The following is a 26,054-nucleotide window of genomic DNA, read 5'->3' as shown; positions in this document are numbered from 1 at the left end:
CTGATTTGGTTGAAATGGGAAGTTTAGTTCCCTTTTAAGGGTCAAAAGTGATGGAGGTCAACTAGCGCCCCCCCTCCCCTCCCCAGCTACCCTTTTTTTTACAAAACGTATCTGATTGAAATTGTGCGATGGCAATTTTGTTTAAAACAGTCCAAAGAACATGTAACAATTCCTCCAGGGTTGACACCCCCCCCCACCAGAACCCTGGGGCAAGGGCTTTAAGTTATGCCCTGGGGCTTACAAGATTTTTATGGAAAGGGATTTTAAATTAGAAGTTATAGTGCCCTTTTTAAGAGTAGAAGTGATTCGAGAGCAACCACCCCACCACCCAAGCCCATCAGTTGTTCACGTATTGTAGTTACTGAGAAAAGGTATTCATGTTTGACTTCTTCTTTCCCAAAATACAAAGGGCATTAAGATGGGTCTTTCAGGTGATGCTTAGGGGAGTGTTGAACTAAATCAAAACATGTTTTGTGTATATGGGTTTGTCAAAAGGTTGTAACTCGGGAATGAATAAGTGTATTAATTTGGAATTTCAGGAAATGAAACGGGAGGTGATCAATTTACCAAAAAGGCAATATTTGCACGATACTACTACTACAACTACTGCTGCTTCTACTGCCACCACAAGTACTATTACTACTACCACTAGTATCACTAAAACTACTTCTGTAGCGAGTACTACTAAGGCTGAGGAAGTAGAAAAAATATCTGAGAAAACGTTGAGGGTAAAGTTGAACTAATTCAAAACATACTATGCGTATACAGATTGCTGATACGGGCGTATCAGCAATATTTTAAGCACGGCTTATTTCATCAAAAGAAAACTTCAGGGGAATCATGAGTGGGACGTTTAGTTGACCAAAAGGCAAAATTTACTTGCTATTACTACTATTGCTCATCCTGCTACTACTATTACTACTAATAATAATACACTATTAATGCTACTACTGTTCCTATTTCTACCACTATGACTACGATACTAAATATAGGAAGGTGAAAATTTGATAGAATATTGAAGGGGAATTTAAACTAAATTAAAATGCACTGTACGCATGCAGATTGTCAAAAGGACGTATTTCAAGAATTGATTTAGGTATTAAGTTAGAACTTTCGGAGAATAATTAAAGGGGAAGATCAATTGACAAAAAGGTAATATATACATGTAACACTAATAACACTGCTACTTTTACTAATCCACTTGCAACAACTTGTAATTAAGTGTAATACAACTGTATTAAGGTGAAAGGGCGTCAAAAGGGTGTCAAAAGCGCACATCAATAATAGTTTTGGAACGGCTTAACGTTTCAAGGTAAAGCTTCCAAGGCATCATGAAAGCGATGCTCAACTGACCAAAAGGCAATATACACATGCTGCTACCGCTATTAATACTGCTGCTACTACTGCTAATACAATACTAATACTGCAACTCTTTCTACTACAACCAAAACTACTGTGATAATAGTAAGCTACTATTAAGGCCAAGTCTACGAAGGTAAGAATTGAGAGAATATTAATGGCAAATCTAAACTAACAAAAGACACTGTGTGCATTTAGATTGTCAAAATAGCGTATCTTAAGAATCAATTTGTGTATTGCAACATTTACTCGTTCTACTACTACTATTACTTTTACTCCAATTACTAGCCTACTTCTATAGCAACTACTTGTAAGGTTAAAGAGCATTAATTGGTAATTTCAAGAAGTATACGAATATACAGTTTATCAAAAGAGTAAATCGACAATGTCATAGCCATGGCTAATTGTATTAAGTTGAGTAGCAATACTACTGCTCTGACTAATATTACAACTATACCTAAGGGTATAGTTGGAGGTGGAGGTGAAATTTTCAGGGAATATGTCTGAAAATTTCTGTTGTACGGATGACAACCTGCCATCCATATGCAGGTTGTCAAAAGGGCTTATCAGCAGGATCTTAGGAACAGTGTCATCAAAACTCATTAAAACTGTGAAATCAAAACTTACTACGCTTGTTGCTGGGGATGTTGAACTAACCAAAAGACAAGTACTTGCATCATAATACTACTACTTCTACTTTATAAACTACTATTACTGCTACTATTGTTGTTACTGCTACTGCTACTATTGCTACTAAAGGTAAGGCTAACCATTAACTCTGCTCCTACTACTTATTACTATAACTACTGGTGCTAATACTACTGCTAATAAGACTAAGGGTATTAAGGCCAAAATTTCGGGCAATATTGTAACTGAATTGAAAAATCGAAACACTATACCCACATAGGTGGTCACGACGACATATCAGCAATCCTTCAGGACCAACTGACGGTTTTAACTTAAAATTTTCATAGTGTGTTGAAGGGGATATTGAAAAAAAGGTGTTGTGTGCATACTGCTACTAATGCTTCTACTGCTACTACAACTATTGCTATTACACAAGCTAAGGGTATTAAGGTGAAGCTTTCAATGAATATTTAGGCGGATGCTGAACTAAATCAAACGAACTGCAATCATGTAGATTTTCAATAGGGTGAAATAGCAGTATCACAATAACGACTGTCACTGTTAAGTTAGATTTTCCAGCGTAAGTAGTGACAGGTTTTGAACTAGCAAAAAGACACTATGTACATAGTTTTAACACTACTTCCACAGATGCAGCAACTAATAACACTTAGGGTATTAAGTTGAAACGTTTAGGGGGAGTTTCAATTAAACGAAAAAAAAACAAGACGCTTGCAAGTATTAAAGGGCTTATAAGTAATATCATAGGCAGCGCTGCTCTATCATAGATAGTAGTATCTATCTAACTTTTTTATTTAACCATAATGCTTTTTTATTTAACCATAAGGCAACATTTAGTGATTGCCCTACAATCACTGTTTACTCTTAAAAAGGGTACGAGAACTTTGAGTTTTCTATCGAATTAGGTTTTTTAAAGTATCAATAATACTACTATCTATGATAGAGCAGCGCTGCCTATGATATTACTTATAAGCGCTTTAATACTTGCAAGCGTCTTGTTTTTTTCCGTTTAATTGAAACGCCCACTAAACGTATCAACTCAATGCCCTTAGTGTCATTAGTTACAGTAACCGTAGAAGTAGCATCAAAAATATACACAGTGTCTTCTGGCTATTTGAAAATCTGTCACGACTTGCCCGAAAAGGTCTTACTTAACTATGTAAGCCATTTTTGCGATATTGCTTTTTCACCCTTTTGACAATCTACATGATCATAGTTCAGTTTTATGTAGTTCAACATCCGCGTAAATATTCCTTGAAAGCTTCACTTTAATACAATTAGTTTGTGTAGTAGCAATAGTTGTAGTAGCAGTGGTAGCATTAGTAGCAGTACGCACATAGCACCTTTTTTTAATATCCCCTTCAACACAGTATGAAAATTTTAAGTTAAAACCATCTTGACCACCTATGTGGGTATAGTGTGTTTCGATTTTTCAATTCAGTTACAATATTGCCCAAAATTATGGCCTTAATACCCTTAGTCTTATTAGCAGTAGTATTAGCACCAGTAGTTATAGTAATAAGTAGTAGGAGTAGAGTTAATGGTAGTAGCCTTACCTTTAGTAGCAATAGTAGCAGTAGCAGTAACAACAATAGTAGCAGTAATAGTAGTTTATAAAGTAGAAGTAGTAGTATTATGATGCAAGTACTGTCTTTTGGTTAGTTCAACATCCCCAGCAACAAGCGTTGTAAGCTTTGATTTCACACATGACACTGTTCCTAAGATCCTGCTGATATACGCTTTTGTCTTGTTTTTTTTTCGTTTAATTGAAACGCCCGCTAAACGTATCAACTCAATGCCCTTAGTGTCATTAGTTACAGTAACCATAGAAGTAGTATCAAAAGTATACACGTAGTTTGTTCTGGCTAGTTCAAAATCCGTCACAACTTACCCTGAAAGGTCTTACTTAACAATGAAAGCCGTTATTGTGATATTGCTTTGTCACCCTATTGACAATCTACATGATCGTAGTTCAGTTTGATTTAGTTCAGCATCCGCCTAAACATTCCTTGAAAGCTTCACTTTAATACTCTTAGCTTGTGTAATAGCAATAGTTGTAGTAGCAGTGGTAGCATTAGTAGCAGTACGCACATAGCACCATTTTTTCAATATCCCCTTCAACACAGTATGAAAATTTTAAGTTAAAACCGTCAGTTGCTCCTGAAGGATTGCTGATATGTCGTCTTGACCACCTATGTGGGTATAGTGTTTCGATTTTTCAATTCAGTTACAATATTGCCCGAAATTTTGGCCTTAATACCCTTAGTCTTATTAGCAGTAGTATTAGCACCAGTAGTTATAGTAATAAGTAGTAGGAGTAGAGTTAATGGTTAGCCTTACCTTTAGTAGCAATAGTAGCAGTAGCAGTAACAACAATAGTAGCAGTAATAGTAGTTTATAAAGTAGAAGTAGTAGTATTATGATGCAAGTACTTGTCTTTTGGTTAGTTCAACATCCCCAGCAACAAGCGTAGTAAGTTTTGATTTCACAGTTTTAATGAGTTTTGATGACACTGTTCCTAAGATCCTACTGATATGCCCTTTTGACAACCTGCATATGGATGGCAGGTTGTCATCCGTACAACAGAAATTTTCAGACATATTCCCTGAAAATTTCACCTCCACCTCCAATTATACCCTTAGGTATAGTTCTAATATTAGTCAGAGCAGTAGTATTGCTACTCAACTTAATACAATTAGCCATGGCTATGACATTGTCGATTTACTCTTTTGATAAACTGTATATTCGTATACTTCTTGAAATTACCAATTAATGCTCTTTAACCTTACAAGTAGTTGCTATAGAAATAGGCTAGTAATTGGAGTAAAAGTAATAGTAGTAGTAGAACGAGTAAATGTTGCAATACACAAATTGATTCTTAAGATACGCTATTTTGACAATCTAAATGCACACAGTGTCTTTTGTTAGTTTAGATTTGCCATTAATATTCTCTCAATTCTTACCTTCGTAGACTTGGCCTTAATAGTAGCTTACTATTATCACAGTAGTTTTGGTTGTAGTAGAAAGAGTTGCAGTATTAGTATTGTATTAGCAGTAGTAGCAGCAGTATTAATAGCGGTAGTAGCATGTGCATATTGTCTTTTGGTCAGTTGAACATCGCTTTCATGATGCCCTGGAAGTTTTACCTTGACACGTTAAACCGTTCCAAAAATATTGTTGCTGTGCGCTTTTGACACCCTTTTGATGCCCTTTCACCTTAATACAGTTGTATTACACTTAATTACAAGTTGTTGCAAGTGGATTAGTAAGAGTAGCAGTGTTATTAGTGACATGTATATATTACCTTTTTGTCAATTGATCTTCTCCTTTAAGTATTCTCCGAAAGTTCCAACTTAATACCTAAATAAATTCTTGAGATACGTCCTTTTGACAATCTGCATGCGCATAGTGTATTTTGATTTAGTTCAAATTACCCCTCAATATTCTATCAAATTTTCACCTTCCTATATTTAGTATCGTAGTCATAGTGGTAGAAATAGGAACAGTAGTAGCATTAATAGTGTATTATTATTAGTAGTAATAGTAGTAGCAAGATGAGCAATAGTAGTAATAGCAAGTAAATTTTGCCTTTTGGTCAACTAAACGTCCCACTCATGACTCCCCTGAAGTTTTCTTTTGATGAAATAAGCCGTTCTTAAAATATTGCTGATACGCCCGTATCAGCAATCTGTATACACAAAGTATGTTTTGAATTAGTTCAACTTTACCCTCAACGTTTTCTCAGATATTTTTTCTACTTCCTCAGCCTTAGTAGTGCTCGCTACAGAAGTAGTAGTTTTAGTGATAGTAGTAATAGTACTTGTGGTAGCAGTAGAAGCAGCAGTAGTAGCTTGCAAATATTGCCATTTTGATCAATTGATCATCTCCCTTATCATTTCCTGAAATTCCAAATTAATACACTTAGTCATTCCCGAGTTACAACCTTTTGACAAACCCATATACACAAAACATGTTTTGATTTAGTTCAACACTCCCCTAAGCATCACCTGAAAGACCCATCTTAATGCCCTTTGTATTTTGGGAAAGTAGAAGTCAAACATGAATACCTTTTCTCAGTAACTACAATACGTGAACAACTCATGGGCTTGGGTGGTGGGGTGGTTGCTCTCGAATCACTTCTACTCTTAAAAAGGGCACTATAACTTCTAATTTAAAATCCCTTTCCATAAAAATCTTGTAAGCCCCAGGGCATAACTTAAAGCCCTTGCCCCAGGGTTCTGGGGGGGGTGTCAACCCTGGAGGAATTGTTACATGTTCTTTGGACTGTTTTAAACAAAATTACCATCGCACAATTTCAATCAGATACGTTTGGTGAAAGGATGGGTTGCTGGGGAGGAAGGGGCTAGTTGCCCTCCATCACTTTTGACGCTTAAAAAGGAACTAAACTTCCCATTTCAACCAAATCAGCCACCTCTGAAGTTTATAAAACCAGCCCTTCCATAAGAACCTTAAATGCCACCTGGGAATAACTTACAACCCTCACACTCAGGCTTTGTTGGTTTTTATCAACCCCAAAAGCCTTGTTATATGATCTTTTGACTATTTTGAATAAAAGGCCTATCTCAAAATTTATATTGGATTCATCACGGGAAAACACGAAGTGTGTTTGTGTGTGGGTGTGGGGGGGGAGCTGTGCTCAGATCAATTTGAATCTTTAAAAAGGCACTAGAATGTCTTATTACCTATCAAATGAGTCCCCTCCAAAGAAAATGCGACCACCCTTTCTACAAGAGCCTTATATGCTCCCAGGATATAACTTACAACCCTTGCCCTGAGAGCTGTATCTTCCTCACGAGGGTTATCTTTCTCACAGACCCTTTAACTACGATGAAAAAAATGGCAATCCGCAAATTTTGAATGGAGATGTTAAGGGAAATGATGAGCGTGAAGGGGGTGAGGCTGCATGTTCTCAAATCAGTTTGATTTTTAAAAAGAGCACTATAACTTCCAATTTCAAATTAAATGAGCCCCATCTGAAGTTTATACGACCACCCACTCCATAAGAACCTTATATACTCTCATGGCATAACTTACAGCCCTAAACTTAGGGCTCTGGGGGTTGTGTTAACCCTAAAGGCATTATTATATGTTCTTTGGATTATTTCGAAGAAAATCGATATCTCATAATCTTAATCAGATGCGTTTGTTGAAAAGAGGGGTTGTCGGGGACGGGAGAGGGGGTGGCTCAATGCCCTCCTTCACTTTTGGCTCTTAAAAGAGAACTAGAACTTCCAAATTTCAACCATATTAGACTCTTCTAAAGTTAAACAACCATCCCTTCTATAAGAACGTTAAATGCCCCCGTGGCATAAGTTACAACCCTCGTTCCCAGGCTCTTGTGGTTTGTCCCACCCCAAAAGCCTTGTGATATGATCTTTGAACTATTTTGAATAAAATGACCGTCTAAAAATTTCTATTGGACGCATTTCAGAAAAATAAGACGTGGAGGTGGGGAGGGGGGGTAGCTGACCTTAGATCACTTTAACTTTTAAAAAAGGCACTAGAAATTCTAATTACCATCCAATGAGTCTCCTCCTAAGTATGTACGACCACCCTTTCTGTAAAAACCTTATATGCCCCCAGGACATAACTTACAACCCTTGCCCTGAGACTTGTGTGGACAGAATGTATCAAACACTTCGTGGTAACGAACTGTAAGAAAGGAGTGACCCGGCTCAATAGTAACCGAAACTGTAGAAAACGGAATTTTGATATCAATAGATACATCAAAAGAATCAAATTTTTATGCTGATTTCAAATATATAAGTTTTATCAAGTTTAGTCCTACCTATCAAAAGTTACGCGCCTGAGAAAATATGACAGATTTTCAAAAAAGGGGGAAACACCCCCTACAAGTCATATAGCCTTAATGAAAATTACACCATCAGATTCAGCGTAGCAGAGAACCATACTGTGGAGGTTTCAAGCTCCTATCTATAAAAATGTGGAATTTTTCCTTTTCTGCCCGAAGAAAGATCACAGATACGTGTTTATTTGTTTGTTTGTTTGTTTTGTTTTTTTCCTCAGGGGTGATCGCATTGACCCAGTGGTCCTAGAATGTCATGAGAGGGCTCATTCGAACGGAAATTAAAAGTTCAAGTGCCCTTTTCAAGTGACCAAAAAAAATGGAGGGCAACTAGGCCCTCTCCCAAGCTCATTTTTTTCCCAGAGTCACCCAATCAAAATTTTGAGATAGCCATTTTGTTCAGCATGGTTGAAAATATGATAAATATGTCTTTTAGGATGACTTAATCCCCCAAAGTCCCCAGGGGGGGGGCTGAAAGTTATAAACTTTACCCAATGTTAACATATAGTATTGGTTATTGGGAAGTATGCATACATTTTCAGAGGGGATTTTTTCTGGTAGTGGGGGGGGAGTGGATCGGAGGTTATGTGGGAGGATCTTTCCATGAAGGACGTTTTCATGGGAGAAGAGACATTGCTATGAAGGGGGGAGCCTGATTTTCCAGCATTTTTAAAATAAAGATCAGAAATTATATATATAAAAAAACAAGTTTTTTAACTGAAAGTAAGGAGCAACATCAAAACTTAGAACGACAGAAAACATGACATGACAGAATGACAGAGAGTCATTCATACTCCTGCCATTTACCCGTGCCCCAGCCATTGAAACATTTGCCTCTCAATTACTTGGACTATCTGTCTTGGCTTTTCTCTGTCTACAATTACCCAGCCCAGTCTTGATGCAACCTATGCAACCTATTGCCCAAAATACTTGATAACTTCAATTCAATTGAAGTTTCATCCCCTAGTTAATGCCTCGCTCTTTAAGCCAAAGATTTTTTACTACTTTCATAAGAGCTATTTATTCTAATTAACGGCCTTTGTGATTAAGAGGTCATTTTTAAAGAATTTGAACAAAATTCGAACTTCAGCTTAAAGAGCAAGGTATTGACTAGAGCAAGGTATGACAAGCCATTTAACCAAATAAAAGTGAAATTAATATTCAATTTTTTTTCATTACTCATGTACGGTGAGCCAAAATCAAAACCTGCATTAATTCAAAAACGTTCAAAAATTAAATAAAAAAAACAAGTTTTTTTAACTGAAAGTAAAGAACGACGTTAAAACTTAAAACGAACAGAAATTATTCCGTATATGAAATAGGTTGTCCCCTCCTCAACGACTCGCTCTTTACGCTAAAGTTTGACTTTCTCACAACTATATTTTTTAAAACAATCAAAAACTTTCGCATAAAGAGCGAGGCGTTGAGGAGGGGACAGCCTCTTTCATATACGGAATAATTTCTGTTCGTTATAAGTTTTAACGTCGTTCCTTACTTTCAGTTAAAAAAACTTCTTTTTTTTTATTTAATCTTCCTCAAAGACCTTATTTCTGGACTATTCAACTACAATGAACAAAATTGCTATCTCCAAATTTTGATTGGATGTATTTGGGGAAATGAAGAGCGTGGGGTTCTGGATGCTCTCAAATCACTTTTGACTCTAAAAAGGGGCACTATAACTTCCAATTTTAAATCAAACGAGCCCCATCTAAAGTTTATACGACCACCCATTCCATAAAAAACCTTATATGTATCAATGACATTACTTTCAAACCTATCCCCAGGGGGGTTGTGCCAACCCTAGAAGCACCGTTATATGTTCTTTGGACTCTTTTGAGCAAAATCGTTATCTCAGAATTTCAATCATGTTCGTTTTGTGATGAGAGTGGTAGTCGGGAGGGGGGATAGCTGCCCTCCATCACTTTTGACTATTAAAAAGGAACTATAACTTCCAATTTTCCACCAAATGAGCCTCCTCTAAGCTTTATACAACCAACCCTTCCATGAAAACCTTAAATGCCCCGAGGAATAACTTACAACCCTTGCCCCCAGGCTCTAGGTGTTTGTTTCAACCCCAAAAGCCTTGTTATATGATATTTGGACTATTTTAAATAAAATGGCTCTCTCATAATTTCTATTAGATGCATTTTGGGAAAAAGACGTGTGTGTGAAGGGGGGGGTAGCTGCCCTACGATCACTTTAAGTCTTATAAAGGGCACTAAAGCTTCTGATTACCAATCCATTGAGCCCCCTCCAAAGTTTATACGACCACACTTTCTATAAAAACCTTGTATGCCCCCAGGGTAGAACTTACAATCCTTCCCCTGAGGGCTGTGGGGGTTGACATCCTCAAAAACATAATTTCCGGACATTTCAACTACGTTGAACAAAATGACTATCTCAAAATTTTGATCGGAAGTGTTTGGGGAAATGATGGACGTTGAGGGGCGGGGGCATTTGCCCTTTCGATCATTCCCCAGGGTATAACTTATAACCCTTGCCCTGAGGGTTGTGGGGGAGTGTCCTCCTCAAAAATATATTTTCTATCTGGAAATCAACTATGCTGAACAAAATGGCTATCTCAAAATTTTGATGCGATGAGTTTGGGGAAATGATGGGCGGAGGGGGCTACTTACACTCCAATCACTTTCGACTATTAAAAAGGGCACAAGCCCTTTATTTTCCAATCGATTGAGCCTGTTTTGAAGTTTCTACGACCACGCCTTCTATAAAAACCTTATATGCTGGGCGGGGAATGATGGGCGTGGGGGGGCTAGTTGCCCTCCAATCATTTTCGACTATTAAAAAGGGCACTAGAACTCTCGATTTCCAATCGAATGAGCCCCCTTTGAAGCTTCTACGACGACCCCTTCCATATGAAGTGCCTCTGGGAAAAAAAAAATTATAATAATAATTAAACATTGGAGCCGTATGGCCTTTACTATAGGCAACGCTACAGCGTTGCCTCTGACTTGGAAAGGAAGCCTCAAATAAAACTAGGTCAAATGCTCACAATCAATTTTCTCTAAGTATGGTTATAGTGATAGCTGTATTCTCCTAAACAGCATTCAAATAGCCCTTAAATACGGTGCTTGGGCGATGTAAGTTAATTTTAAAACTTGAAATTAAGGATAAATAACGATAAATAATCAAACGTTTATCGCCTCCCCACGCCTTCTTTTTCCAAACTCATCTGATGAAAACTTTGAGATAGACATTTTGCTAAAAAAACAGATATTTTGTTAAAAGTTCAAAGGTCGGATAAGAAAAACTTCGGTGTCAGTACAACCCCCCAGAAGAAGGCGTTCTAAGTTATGCCATAAAGGCATGTACGGTTGTTGTGAAAGGGATGCTCGTACAAACTCCATAGAGGGCTCATTTGATTGGAAATTGAAAGTTCTAGTTCACTTTTTAAGAGTCAAGAGATTTAAGAGCAACTAACCCCCTCCCCACGCCCTTTTTTCCTCAAACCTATCCGTTAAAAATTTTGAGATAGCCGGTTTTTTAAAAATTGTTAAAAAATTAGACAACAAAAACTCCGGTGTCAACACCGGAGTGGTGTTGTAAGTGCTGTCCTGGGGGCGTGTATGGTTCTTATGAAAGGGATGTTCGTATAAACTTCAGAGAGGATTCATTTGACTGTAAATTGAAAGTTCTAGTTCACTTTTTAAGAGTCAAAATATATCGGAGGGCAACTAGACCCCCCCCCCCCCACACACACCCTTTTTTCCCCAAGCGTATCCGATAAGAATTTTTAAAATAGCCATTTCATTAAAAATAGTTCAAAGGTCAGATAAGAAAAACTCGTGTGTCGAAGCGATCCCCCAGGGCCCAGAGGCAGGCGTTGTAAATAATGCTCTGGGGGCATATATGGTTGTTATGGAAAGGATGGTCGTATAAACTTCATAAAGGGCTCATTGGATTGGAAATTGTAGCTTGTAATTCACTTTTTCAGAGTAAAGCGGGATCGGATGGCAGCTAGTCCCCTCCCCCCCCCCACACACACACACTCCACTTTTTTCAGAGGCACTTCATATAGAAGGGGTCGTCGTATAAAATTCAAAAGGAGCTCATTCGATTGGAAATCGAGAGTTCTAGTGCCCTTTTAAGAGTCAAAGGTGATCGGAGGGTAACTAGCCCCCCCCAAGCCCTTTTTCCACAAATATATCTGATAGAAAATTTTAGATAGCCATTGCATCAGATACAATTTTTGAGATAGCCATTTTGTTTAAAATGGTTCAAAGGTCAGACAACAAAACTCTGATGTCGACACAACCCCCCAGGGCCCGGGGACAGGCGTTGTAAGTTATGCCCTGGGATATATAAGGTTTTTATGGAAGGGATGCTCGTCTAAACTTCAAAAAGGGCTCATTTGATTGGAAATTGAAAGTTCTAGTTCACTTTTTATAAATCAAAAGTGATAAGAGGGCAGCTAGCCCCCCCCCCCCTCTCCGCCCTTTTTTCCCAAATGCATCAGATAAAAATAAACATTTTGTTAAAAATAGTTCAAAGTTTCGATTAAAAAGAACACCGATGTCGACACAGACCCCCAGGGCTCCGGGGCAGGCGTTGTAAGATATGTCCTAGGGGTATATGGTTGTCATGGAAGGGATGCTCGTATAAACTTCATAGAGGGCTCATTTGATTGGAAATTGAAAGTTGTCGTTCACTTTTCAAGAGTCAAAAGTGATCGGAGGGTAGCTAGTCCCCCCGACGTCCTTCCCCCCCCCCCCAAATGCATCAGATACAAATTTGAGATAGTCATTATATTAATAATACTTCAAGGGTTAGATAATGAAATTTCTTGTGTTGACACAACTCTCCAGGGCCCGGGGACAGGCGTTGTAGGTTATGCCCTGGGGACATACATGGTTCTTATTAATGGGATGCTTGTATAAGCTTCAGAGAGGGCTCATTTATTTAGAAAGTGAAAGTTCTAGTTCTCTTTTTAAGAGTCAAAAGAGATTGGAGGGAAATTATTCCCCCCCCCCCAAGCCCTTTTTTCTCCAAATGCATCAAATAAAAATTTTAAGATAGCCATTTTGTTAAAAACAGTTAAAAGGTTAGATAACAAAAACTCTGGTGTCGACAAAACCCCCCAGGGCCCGTGGACAGGCGTTGTAAGTTATGCCCTGGGGGCATATATGGTTCTTCTGGAAGGGATGCTCGAATCACAGGCAACGCTATAGCGTTGCCTATAGTAAAGGCCATACGGCTCCAATGTTTTATTGTTTATTCATTATTTTTTCCCAGAGGAACTTCATATGGAAGGGGTCGTCGTACAAACTTCAAAGGGGGCTCATTCTATTAGAAATCGAGAATTCTAGTGTCCTTTTTAAGAATTAAAAGTGATTGGAAGGCAACTAACACCCCTTCCAGGCCCACCATTTCCCCAAACACATCCAATCAAAATTTTTAGAGAGCCATTTTGTTCTACGTAGTTGATTATCATTTAGAAATTATGTTTTTGAGGAGGACATTCCCCCCACAGCCCTCAGGGCAAGGGTTGTAAGTTATGTCCTTGGGGCATATAAGCTTTTTATCGAAAGCTTTGTCGTAGAAACTTCAAAAAAGGGCTCATTTGGTTGGAAATTTAAATGGCTAGTATCCTTTTCAATAGTCGAAAGTGATTGGAAGACAACTAACGCCCCTTTTACGGTTACCATTTCCCCAAACACATCCAATCAAAATCTTGAGATAACTATTCTGTTCAACGCAGTTGAAAGTTCCAGAAATCATATCTTTGAGCAGGACACTCTCCCCGCAGTCTTTATGGCAAGGGTTATAAGTTATACCCTGGGGACATATATGGTTCTTATGGAAGGTATGCTCGTATAAACTTCAGGGAGGGCTCATTTGATTGGAAATTGAAAGTTCTAGTTCACTTTTTAAGCGTCAAAAGACACTGGAGGGTAACCAGCCCCCCCCTCGCCCTTTTTTCCCAAATGTATCGGATAAAATTTTGAGATAGCTATTTTGTTAAAAATAGTTCAAAGATCATATAACAAAAACTACAGTGTACACAACCCCCCAGGGCCCAGGGGCAGGTGGTGTAAGTTATGCCCTGGGGGCATATATGGTTCTTATGGAAGGGATGCTCGTATAAACTTCAAAGAGGGCTTATTTGATTGGAAATTGAAAGTTCTAGTTCACTTTTTAAGAGTCAAAAGAGATTAGAGGGCACTTAGCCCCCCTCCTCCACGCCTTTTTTCTCAAACCCATCTGATAAGAGATTGAGATAGTCATTTCAAAGAACAGTTCAAAGACCATATAACGAAAACTCCGGGGTCGACACGGCCCCCCGGGCCCCAGAGCAGTCCTTGTAAGTTATGCTCTGGGGGAATATATAGTTTTTATGGAAGGGATGCTCGTAAGAACTTCAGAGTGGGCTCATTTGATTGGATATTGAAAGTTCAATTTAAGCTTTTGAGAGTCAAAAGAGACTGGACTGGAACTAGCCCCCCCCCCCCATGCCCCTTTTTTCCAAATCTATCCGATAAAAATTTTGAGATAGCCATTAAGTTTAAAATTTTTTAAAAGCCAGATAACAAAAATTCAGGTGTTGACACAACCCCCCAGCACCCGGTGGCAAGAGTTGTAGCTTATGCCCTGCGGCATATATGGTTCTTATGAAAGAGATGCTCGTATAAAGTTCAGAGAGGGCTCATTTGACTGGAAATTGAAAGTTGAAAATTTTATGGTAACAAAATTGAAAATTTTGTTAAAAAAAACAGTTCAAAGGTCAGATAAGAAAAACTCCGGTGTCAATACAACCCCCAAGGGCCCGGGAGAAGGCGTTTTAAGGTATGCCCTAAAGGCATGCATGGTTCTTATGAAAGGGGTGCTCGTATAAACTTCATAGAGGGCTCATTTGATTCGAAATTGAAAGTTCTAGTTCTGACGTAAACCCATTTTTTCACTTTGATATTGTTACTTCGATACCAGTTTTGATACTCTGATGAACATTTGAATTTTTTATAAGTTTGATTTTGAAATAAAGAACTTTTACAAACTTGAAACTTTTTGCAATCAAAAATGAACAAAAATTAATTAAAAAAACTTTCCGATAAATAAGTTTTTCAATTAAAAATAAAAGCCATTTTAAACTTAATCTCAGCAGACACAAATACCTTTAAAAATTAAAACTCAAAACTACCAGAAATTACTATTAAAGAATAAATGAAAAATGATGTATAATGATATTAACTGTTGAAAGATCCATCAGTTCAAGAATTTATTTCACTGTAATTTTGCTATTGAAGCATAAATGAAACTTAAAACGAACAGAAATTAAATAAACAATCAATGCAAAGAAACATGCAATAGATATTAATGTAAATAAATAAATAAATATTAAAAAGATTGAAAATTAAAGTGAATATGCAAATCAAGCTTGAAACGAACAAAAATCACTACAAGCAAAAGTTTTGGGTATCGCCTCCTTAGCGCTTTACTGAAAACTTTATGCGTCTTGAACAGTCTTGGAAAGTATAAACAAGATCAAACTGAATATTTGATGTATAATGATATTCAGTTGTTGAAAGGTTTGTCAGTTCAAGAATTTATTTCACTGTAATTTTATTTTTATTTTCAATGCTGCAAGAACTGGAAAAGAAAATATTTGTAATATAATTCGTTTTCAGTTAAGCGCCAATGACATAGTAGGCTTTTGGTTTTTATTTACAGTTAAGGAAGGGGGCAGTATCCAAACTCTTGTTTTTAGTGAAACTGTATTCGTCTTGAACAAATTTAGAAACAACTAATAAATTAAACTGAATATTTGGTGCATTGCTGAAATTGCTGAAAGCTCATCAGTTCAAAATTTTACTATAATTTTAATGTTTATTTTCAATATTACGTACAAAAGAAAATATTTATAATAAAATTGGTTTTCAATAAACTCTTATTTGTAGTGATTTTGTTCGTTTCAAGCTTGATTTGCATATTCAATTGAAGTTTCACTCTTTTTAAGATTTATTCATTTATTTACACTAATATCGATTGTACGTTTGTTTGCATTGATTGTTTATTTAATTTTTGTTCGTTTTAAATTTCATTTATGCTTCAATAGAAAAATTACAGTGGAATAAATTCTTGAACTGATGGATCTTTCAACAATTAATATCATTATACATCATTTTTCATTTATACTTTAATAGTAATTTCTGATCGTTTTGAGTTTGAATTTTAACAGGTATTTGTATCTGCTGAGCTTAAGTTTAAAATTGTCTTTACTTTTCTTTGAAAAACTTATTTTTCGGAAAGTTTTTCTTTTTGATTAATAATATGAAATCTTTCCCCTGAACGGAATGCTGGGAATTCTGTGTTTTCTCCCTGAATGGATATGTTTTTTGTGTTTTATTATCATTTACTATATTTTTTTTTACCAGGAGTGATTGTATTAATCTAGTTGTCACTTTGAACAAGATTTAATTTTTATAGTTTTGAAGTACAAAGGTAATTTTATATATTGGTTTTTTGGAGGGCAACTAACCCCCCTCTGTCACCCACCTTTTCCCCAAACACATCCAATCAAAATTTTAACATAGCCATTTTAGTCAAGGTAGTTTTAAGTTCTGGAAATTAGGTCTTTGAGAATGACAACCCCCCCCACCCCACAGTTCTCAAGGCAAGGGTTCTAAGTTATGCCCTGGGGGCATGTCAGGTTTTTACAAAACGCGTTGTCGTAGAAACTTAAAACAGGGCTCATTCGATTGGAAATTGAAATTGCTAGTGCACTTATTAATGGTTGATAGGGATTGAAAAGCAATTAACACCTCTTACACACCCACCATTTCCTCAGAAACATTTAACAAAAATTTTGAGATAGCCATTTTGTTCCACGCAGTTTAAAGTTCTGGGAATTACATCTCTAGGTTGGACTTTCCCCCCACAGTCTTCAGGGCAAGGGTTATAAGTTATGCCCTGGGGGCATATAAGGTTTTTATTGAAATCTTTGTCGTAGAAACTTGAAAAAGGGCTCATTCGATTGAAAATTCAAAGGGCTAGTACCTTTTTTATAGTCGAAAGTGATTTGAGGGCAACTAACCTCCCTCTTACGCCCACCTTGCTACACGACACATCCAAACAAAATTTTTAAATAGGAATTTTGTTCAATACAGTTGAAAATCTGGAAAATTATCTCTATAAAGATAAAAACCCATCCCCCCCCCCACAGCCCTCAGAGCAAAGGTTTTAAGTGATGCCCTGGGAGCATACAAGGTTTTATTGAAAGCGTTGTTGTAGAAACTTTAAAAGGGCTCATTCAGTTGGAAATTGAAAGGGCTAGTGCCTTTTTTAATAGTGCCTTTTTTAATAGTTGAAAGTGATTAGAGAGTGACTAACTTCCCTCTCACGCCCAACATTTTCCCAAACACATACAATCAAAATTTTCAGATAGCCATTTTGTTCAACGTAATAGAAAGTTTTGGAAATTAGGTCTTGAGAATGAGACCCCCCCCAGCCCTCAGGACAGGGGTTTTAAGTTATGCTTTGGGGGCATATGCGGTTTTTATTAAAAGTGTTGTCGTAGAAACTTCAAAAGGGCTCATTTGATTGGAAATTGAAAGGGCTAGTGCCATTTTTAATATTTGAAAGTGATTGGAGAGTGACGCCCACCATTTCCCCAAACACATCCAATCAAAATTTTAGATAGTCATTTTTTTAACGTAGTTGAAAGTTCTGGAAATTAGTTCTTAGAGGATGACAACCACCCTAACAGCCCTTAGGCTAAGGGTTGTAATTTATGCCCTGGGGCCATATAAGGTGTTTATAGAAACCGTTGTCGTTTCAAAAAGGGCTCATTCGATTGGAAATCAAAAGGCCTCGTGCCCTTTTTAATAGTCGAAAGGTATTGTAAGGCTTGACATTTTTATAGTAAAGATCGATGTATTATTTTTGTTGTTGTTGTTGTTTAAACCAGGGCATTTCGTATTGTCGTGGGAAGTTCGAAAAGGGCTCATTTGATTGAAAATAGAAAGGGCTGATGTCCTTTTCAATAGTTAAAAGTGATTGGAGGGCAACTAATCCCCCTCCCTCACCCACCCCCCCATTTGCCCATTATGTTTAAAAACTAAATGTTGCCTTAAGATTAAATCGAAATGCATTGTGTTTTTTCTAATTTCCAGTAAGGCATCTCAACAGTATCCCAAGAATGACTGAGGATATTATGTGCAAACTTTCGGGGCTATTTCTTCTCTTAAAATTTAACCAAATCAAAATAGCGTAAGTTTATCCAAGCTATCAAAGAAAGTAAACAGATTTTTTTGTGAATGGTATCAATTTTGCCATTTCAGGTCAACTAGAGGAGGTATGAAACTAAATTAAACACTACTATTTGTGTCCAGATTTTTAAAAGGGTGTATTTTGTTAAAATGGCTGAAAATTTTTCTCCAGCATACAAATAGCAGGCCAAACTATAAAGTCTTAAAAAAACGAAAACATTTAAAGAATTAATTTCTTTTTCCCTGAAAAGACGATGTCGATATAAAACGAACAGAAATTGACTAAAAAAAAACTTTCTCCATAAAATAAGTTTTTCAAAGAAAAGTAAAGAACTCCATTAAACAAAAAATGAGCAAAATTAAAATAAAATAATCTACCAAGCGTAAAACTACCACAAATCAGCATCGATAAATAAATCAAACCCAAAACGAACAGAAATTACAGTAAATAGCCGATTCAAACTCAAAACGAGCAAAAATTAACATAAGTTGGGCTCAAAACGCCTACACCTTCCCAAGGCCTGAACAAAATTCGCATTTTACTGAAAAAAATACAAATGAACGTGCATTGCCAGTTTAATATACATATACTGATATTTAGTAATCAAAATGTTAATATTATTTGCTTTATTAAAGTTATAAAAGTAAAAACATTTAATTTTTTTTCAGTAAAGTGCAATTTTTTTCAGTAAAGTGCAAATAACATGAAATGCTATTAAACAAATAGAAAAGGTTTTTCAACTAAAATAAGGAGCTAGTTTGAAACTTAAAACAAATTGAAATTACTTTGTATATAAAGGGGACTTCCCATTTCTCAACACCCTGCTTATTAAACAAAAGTTTTTTAGTGCTTTGAAAAATCTTTTCTTTTCAATTGCAAATTTTCTTTAAAAATTTGGAAAAAAGCCAAATTTCACAGTAAAGAGTAAGGAGCTAAAGAGGAGACAGCCCCCTTCATATAAAGAATATTCTTTTCAAATAGGTTTCAAATCTGCTCCTTGCTTTCAGTTGAAAAGTTGTTTTTTTTACTTAATTTCAGATTGTTTTCCAAATCATACCCAGGCCTAACCAAGATATTATTTGAGGTACCAGTCCCTTAAATCCCTGGTTAATTGCTGTTAAAATGTGTATATCAATAATTGTACGTTGATTAGTACCGTCCTACGTTTAAATTTTCAATTTCAATTTTGGACAAAATTTGAATATACTTAAAAAATTGGCGATGAATAGTGTTTGTGGTAAAAAAAAAAATGTTAATATTACTACTAAAGAATTTTGGTTGGATGAAGAGGAGCATTATTGTTTGTATGGATGGACATTCTGTGAGACTTTTGATCTTCTACATAGCTGAAGGCCTCATAACCTCTATAATAGGATTTTCTTATCAATAAACACATTACATACATTTGTTTAAATACATTGAAGCACTTCATATAAATAGAAAAAAAAATATTACCATTTAGAATTGTTGAAAACCAAGTTCCTAGCAGTATTTGCCACCCTAAACAAATTTCTCGGCGGGGCTGACGATGGCCCTAAATTGTAGTTTATTGATAGTTTTAAATCAATTAGCTTCTCAGAATTTTAAGCTTCTCAGAAGATTACAAATTCGTTCTCTTTAGGGTAAAGTCGTAGATTGGTGACCTAAAATAGCAGAAAACGAGACTTTCCCGTGGCCCAGTCTGTACGGTTACTTAAAAAAGAGCTTTAAATTTACATATGAATGAGCTCCCTCTCAATTATCTCGGACCTTTCGTTTGAAACAATTGAACCTGGGAAAAAAAAACAAATAAACATGCATTGGCAAGGTTTCTTCTGAAAAAAAAGCGAAATTCCCCATTTTGAAGATTGGAGCTTGAAGCCTCTACGGTAGGGCTCTCTGATATGATGCATCTAATAAAGAGATTTTCAATAAGATCGCTTGCTTTGTTGGGGGTGTTTCCCCTTTTTCAAAAATGCAGCAAATTTTCTCACATTTTTGGTTTTGGGTTGGTAACAATAAACTGAATGAATTTCATATATTTAGAATCAGCATAAAAAACCAATACTGCCAGTGTAGCAATTGTCGTAAGAATCCCATTTTTAGTTAGGCTCAAGTCACTTTTACACTAGTTTTTTATCACAAACTATTTGATAGGACTCTCTTGTGACGGAAATTTTTTGAACATGTTTATTTTATTCCGTTGAAAAGGACAATAAAAAAGGAGGATCAATTTGACAGCTGGATAGTAAGTATAAATTTTGTTTTTCGTTGGCTATTCTATATATATATATATATATATATATATATATATATATATATATATATATATATATATATATATATATATATATATATATATATATATATATATATATATATATATATATATATATATATATATATATATATATATAATATATATATATTTAAGGTCTGAATATGTAAGGGATTTAAATTCGAGGTGGAGAATTGTCCTGTTATGAAAGAGATACATTTTACTTGGCAGTTATAAGATCAAAACGTGGTATCTATGCAGGCAGGATAATTTTTGAGTATATTATACTCCTTGTGGAAACTATTGGCGTAGGATATTGCATTAAGACAAGTCTACATCTTTTATAATCTAAGGAAGCAATACATCTTTCCGTAATTTTGGTTTAAGTTGATCTTCCTAAAAAAATAAATAAATAACAATTGAATATATTATTGATTAAATAAATTGATCCCTTGGTCAGGAATCGTTGTCATTTAAAATTTAGTGTATTTTGTTTTATTTTGGATGCAATTTAATTGTTCTTTTTATTTGAGAATTTTTTCCTAGAAGCAGTTAAAAATAAACTTATTCCTACGAAAACAGCCTGAAATATATTCCGTCACCCAACCCCCCTGCTATTTTGGCGTATGCCCCCCCCGGAAAATTTTCAGCCGGTGCCCATGAGCTCTATCCTGAAACGTTTATAACCGATTTTTTTTCATATTTTTCAAGAGGAGGCAAATCACCCCGAAGAGGTCGTCTCTTCTGTTACAAATGGATTGGCTGTATTTTAGATCCCTTGGGTGCTGGCTTATGTGAGACCCCAGGCTGGAAAATGGTAAATTATAGTATTTTAAAATGAATTAGTTTTTCACTTTAATGATTGAGTTATATTTTTTTTCTCTTTTTGATTAAAATATCGAACAGACTTGCTCATTCCACTTAAAGCTTAAGGTTCACAAATATGAGTGACATCAAACTTTGATTGTGACAGTGCCACTGTAGCAAAAAGTAACTACTTCAAAAGTTAAACCGAGATTAGAATCAGAGGTTTGATTTATTGCCCATCATAAAAAAATGTAAAAATACAACACTGATGAAGTTGTCAATAGAAAATAAATACATAGAAAAAAAAACAAGAAACAGGTGCCGCCATTACCATAAAATTAAAAGAATACAATTAGTAGAGAACGGTTTCAAAGATGCTTTCACAAGTAAACTGCTTCCGGTACCTGCGTCAGGTTTAGCCACTGCATATAGAGAAGAAAGGGAATGGTTGCTAGTTCAAAAAGGGGGCGGAAGCAAATATTTTGAATACTTAAAGAAGCGGCTTTGAAATTCTTTAATATTGATAGTAAAAAAAAAAAAAAATGACGCAAGGGTGAGATAATGAATGGTATTATATATGTAAGTAGTATATATGTAGGTATTATGGTAAGAACTGAATGGCTAAATGGTATTATACAATGGCAGTTTATTTTCTCTGAATTAAATTACCAACCAAGTGCAGATTTTTGCTTACTGAGTTCAACGATTTTGCCTAAAATAAAAAATCACTCATTTTAGGTTCGTCTCGAAGAAATGCGACATTTTCGTCCTACCATTTCATTCCGACAAGAACCGTCTGGTGATGCAGTTTATTGCAAAGTTGATGGAGAACGGTTCAACAAGCCGAAAACCATAAAACTGATGACGGAATCCTCCTACAGAATTGACATAACTTTGAAGCCCCCTATGACACTGGAGTAAGCGTTACCTTAAATATGCATTTATCTATAAAGTTTTACTATTCCTATCTTTTTCACTTAAACCGTTATTTAACTGGGTTGCCACTGATTGGAGTTTAGTCATTTCAAGGCAAGAAACACCTATTTTACAGATTTTAGATAGATAAACAGTAATCAAAGCCAGTTTACGGTTTTCAGTCACGGCTTCAAGGTGACAGGAGCTATCAGAGCCATCTCGGGAAAGGCTGGATTGATTGACTTGAATATTTTAAAAACATGTTCTATGGATCATAAGGACAAGAAATATACTTCTTAGCTCCCCAGGTTCAGGGAAATGATAGGGAGGGACCATATGATTTCGTCCTTTTGATTCCGATCAAACTGTATTTTTTTTATAGAAAACAGTATCTAGCACTTAAAGAAACATCCAGAAGAGCTTTGAAAAAATAGGTTTTGATATTAGGAGCACATTTGGACTTTGATCGAGCTTTATTCTGTAGGAAATAACACCTAGCGACGTCAACCATAATAAAAAGTTTTTAAAAAATTATGGAGTTTGAGCAGAGGCTTAAAGTAGGAAACTCCCATTTTTATTATTTATAATTTGTATTATCATGCATTCTGGGTCCTTAAAATAAAGAAAGAGTTAGTGATAAGACAGATGTTATATAGTATTAGAATTAAAGTAAACTTTTCGAAAAGTATACTTTAACCTTTATTCTGAAGTTTTCGAAGCAAATTGTCATTCTTACTCACTTTTATTCTATGTAATAGTAAATTATCTAGGGCTAATAAAGCCTTGAGCTAAAGGAAACCTCTCAAGCAAAATGAGCTGTTCAAAGAGATGGAGGCTTATTTGCATTATCCACACCAATAGTATCAACTTTGATTGGAAGACCTATTAATTCCCGCTAACATATTACGCGCCAATAAAATGATAAAATTTGAAGAGGCCGCTATACCTAAGCGCTGTTAAATAATTTTGAAAATTATTTAACAGCTTTATTTAACTACTTCAATTCCAGATAATGAAGGACTATATCTCTTCCAAGCAGTAATCTCCAGCTTATGCAAGTTTAAGGAGCAAACAAGAAAGACAATAAAAGTAGATATCACGGAAAAAGGTGAAAATGGAGAACGCCGACAACAGATTTTACAAGGTGAAAAACCACCTCTGCTTGAAATGTCCGATTTTTCGCCCATACCAAAGACTTATTGTGTTCCAGCAGAAAATCTCTTTTCAAGTATTAAATAGTTAGAGGGTAAAATTTGGGTACCTTAATAGGCTACATTCTTTGCAGCCTACGATTCAAAGAATTTTTCAATAAAATTTCAAGCATCTTCATATAAATTGATGAACATTTTAGGTGATTAATTAAGAAAAACAAAGGTTTTCCGAGGGAAGTAAAGAGCGAAGACAAAGGTTTTCCGAGGGAAGTAAAGAGCCAAGTTGAAACTTAAAACGAACAAAAATTATTAATTCACAGCCTATCTAACATATTTTAATAAGACAAGAGCAAATAGATCAACTGATGATATATCCTTATGTTTTCAAGATTACCGAGAACTAGCTCTTATCTGAAAGCTCAAAAGCCAAGCATACAAAGCAAGAATATTGATTTAGGAGTCAAAAGTAAATACGTAGCCTCAAAACAGCAAAATAATCTATAACGCTTTTTATAGTCCTACAGGAGCTATGATATCAGTAACTTTAAATATACAATTAAAATTATCTTAAAAACTTAGGCAGAAAAATAATGAGCTTAAAGTCATTACACAGCATATAAATTTCTGTTCGTTTTAAGTTTCAATGTTGCTCCTTACTTTCAGTTAAAAAAAAGTAGTTTTTTTTATTTAATTTCCAGAAGGTGCCACATTCGCCTATAGAGGGTTTGAGAAGTCGGTTAATCTATTCTTGTTTATGGTTATTTTCTGTTTGTTTAAATGGGGCTTAATTATTCATTTTAATTTCTGCTCACTTTATGTTTTATTCAGTCATCCGTAGGAGCATCTAGTGTTTTCAAGTTTGAGCTCTTTATTTATCTTAATCTTTGTTCTTTTTTGAATCGACGTATCACTTTATATTTCCACTCTTTTTCTGCCTGGTTAGACTTTCTATCGCCCTTTATTTTCTTTTTGATTTTTTTTTGGTAAACCGTATATGAAAGGGACTGTCCCCTCCTCAACGCCTCGCTCTTTACGCTAAAGTTTTTTATTGTTTTAAAAAATAAAGTTGTGAGACAGAGTCGAACTTTAACGTAAAGACGTAAAGAGCGAGGCGTTGAGGAGGGACAACCCCTTTCATATACGGAATAATTTCTGTTCGTTTTAAGTTTTAATGTCGCTCCTTACTTTCAGTTAAAAAAAAACTTTTTTTATTTAATTTCTGAACGTTTTTGAATTAATGCAGCTTTGATTTTGGCTCACCGTATATGAATAAATAATACGAAATTTGCATATTAATTTTACTTTTTTTTGGCTAAATGGCTTTTTCAAGATTTTGTTCTGACGTAACTTACGAATTAACTTACGTAATGAACTTCTATATTCGTATGTTTTTATTACGTATATAAGGGAGTTCGCCCCCTAGTCAATAACTCACTCTTTACGCTAAAGTTTGAATTTTGTTCGAATCACAAACCCCTGAATTGCAAAGGTCGGTTAATTGAAAATTTTGAAAGTACTAAAAAAAACTTTAGCGTAAAGAGCGAGGTATTGACTAGTGGGCGAACCCCCTCATATACGTAATAATTTCGGCTCACTTTAAGTTTTTATGTTGCTCCTTACTTTCAGTTGAATAAACTTGTTTTTTTATATTTAATTTCTGATCGTTTTTTTAAATAATGCTGGGAAACCCGACGCCCCTTTCATAGAAATGTCCCTTTCCCCAAGGAAAAATCTTCCACGAAAAGATCCCCCCCATAACTAATACTATATGTAAACAATGGGCAAAGTTTATAAATTGCAGCCCTTCCCCCGGGAACTGTGGAGAATTAAGTCATCCTCAAACACATATTTATTAGATTATGTAGAACAAAATAGCTAGTAGTAAGGGCATAGGGAATATCAACCGTGCTTGCGTAATTTGTCTCATCTCTAGCATGTACAAGAATATACACTACAGTTTCACGTGCACATTGTACAAAGCGAGCAAACCTTTACCTATAAAGTGGTCAAACACGTTTTGAGAGTATAATTGAGATTATATAGCGCAACCAGACTGGTTTTTGACGCACTTTCATCATAACATTTGTTTTTTTTTTAAATCAAAAACTAGAAATTGTCAAATTGCGTATTTAGGAATGATTTTGTAGGAAAAGGTGTCTATCACCCATGCATTATCCACTGTTCCATTTCTTTGAAGTATGTGCTATCAAGAGTGGTTTCTGATTTTTTTGGACAATTGCCTTTTCTCGAGACTAGTTTGTTATGAATGTGTCGGTAGATAAAATTTGCGAATTGGATCGTATGAAGGTGGAGAAATAAAAGGGTTTAGCATTTGCGAATTGGACTATACGAACGATATTAATTGAATAATAGGGAAAAAACAGAGCTAGATAGCATTTGCGAATTGGATCGTATGAAGGTGGAGAAAAAAGGGTATAGCATTTGTGAATTGGTGATTATCAGTTAAGGTAACCCCTCGGGGTTGTTAACTCATAGCTTATTTATTATGAATTTGGAACAATATCAATCTAAGGAAATGGTTAACGATGATAAAATGGTCTTATGACTTGATCTAGCTTTACTTCTTCGATGTGTTCTGTATAATACACAAGTGGTGTTTGAACAGTGTTGTCAATTTAAAATAGAGTTTAACATTATGATATACTAAAAAGTTGATACTAAGAGAGATATAGATGGCAAGAAAAGAATTTTAATAATGGATAGCTTTACTTCTTCGATGTGTTCTGTATAATACACAAGTGGCTGACAGAGTAGATGTCTTAGACTAGTTATATTGCTGTACTCTGGCATGAAATGCTTTTCGAAAAACCGGATGAATTACTTGAAAATAAACTTTTAACAAGATTTC

General features: G+C 35.6%; 1 protein-coding gene across 2 annotated transcripts in view; it reads left to right on the top strand.

Annotated features, from left to right (window-relative positions):
• Positions 1 to 26,054, top strand: part of LOC148956406 (CB1 cannabinoid receptor-interacting protein 1-like) — a 74,064-nt gene that overhangs the window by 27,355 nt on the left and 20,655 nt on the right. For both annotated transcript variants that reach the window (XM_089095208.1, XM_089095213.1), the window contains exon 2: positions 21,858 to 22,036. In XM_089095208.1, the coding sequence (XP_088951334.1) occupies positions 21,858 to 22,036 (179 nt within the window). The remainder of the gene's footprint in view (positions 1 to 21,857; positions 22,037 to 26,054) is intronic.

Source organism: Artemia sp. Qi Xiang Cuo, chromosome 1 (assembly GCF_049724085.1).
Source record: "Artemia sp. Qi Xiang Cuo chromosome 1, ASM4972408v1, whole genome shotgun sequence".
Classification (NCBI taxonomy): domain Eukaryota; kingdom Metazoa; phylum Arthropoda; class Branchiopoda; order Anostraca; family Artemiidae; genus Artemia; species Artemia sp. Qi Xiang Cuo.
Note: the sequence above shows the minus strand (reverse complement) of the source record. Positions and strands in the feature narration are given on the sequence as shown.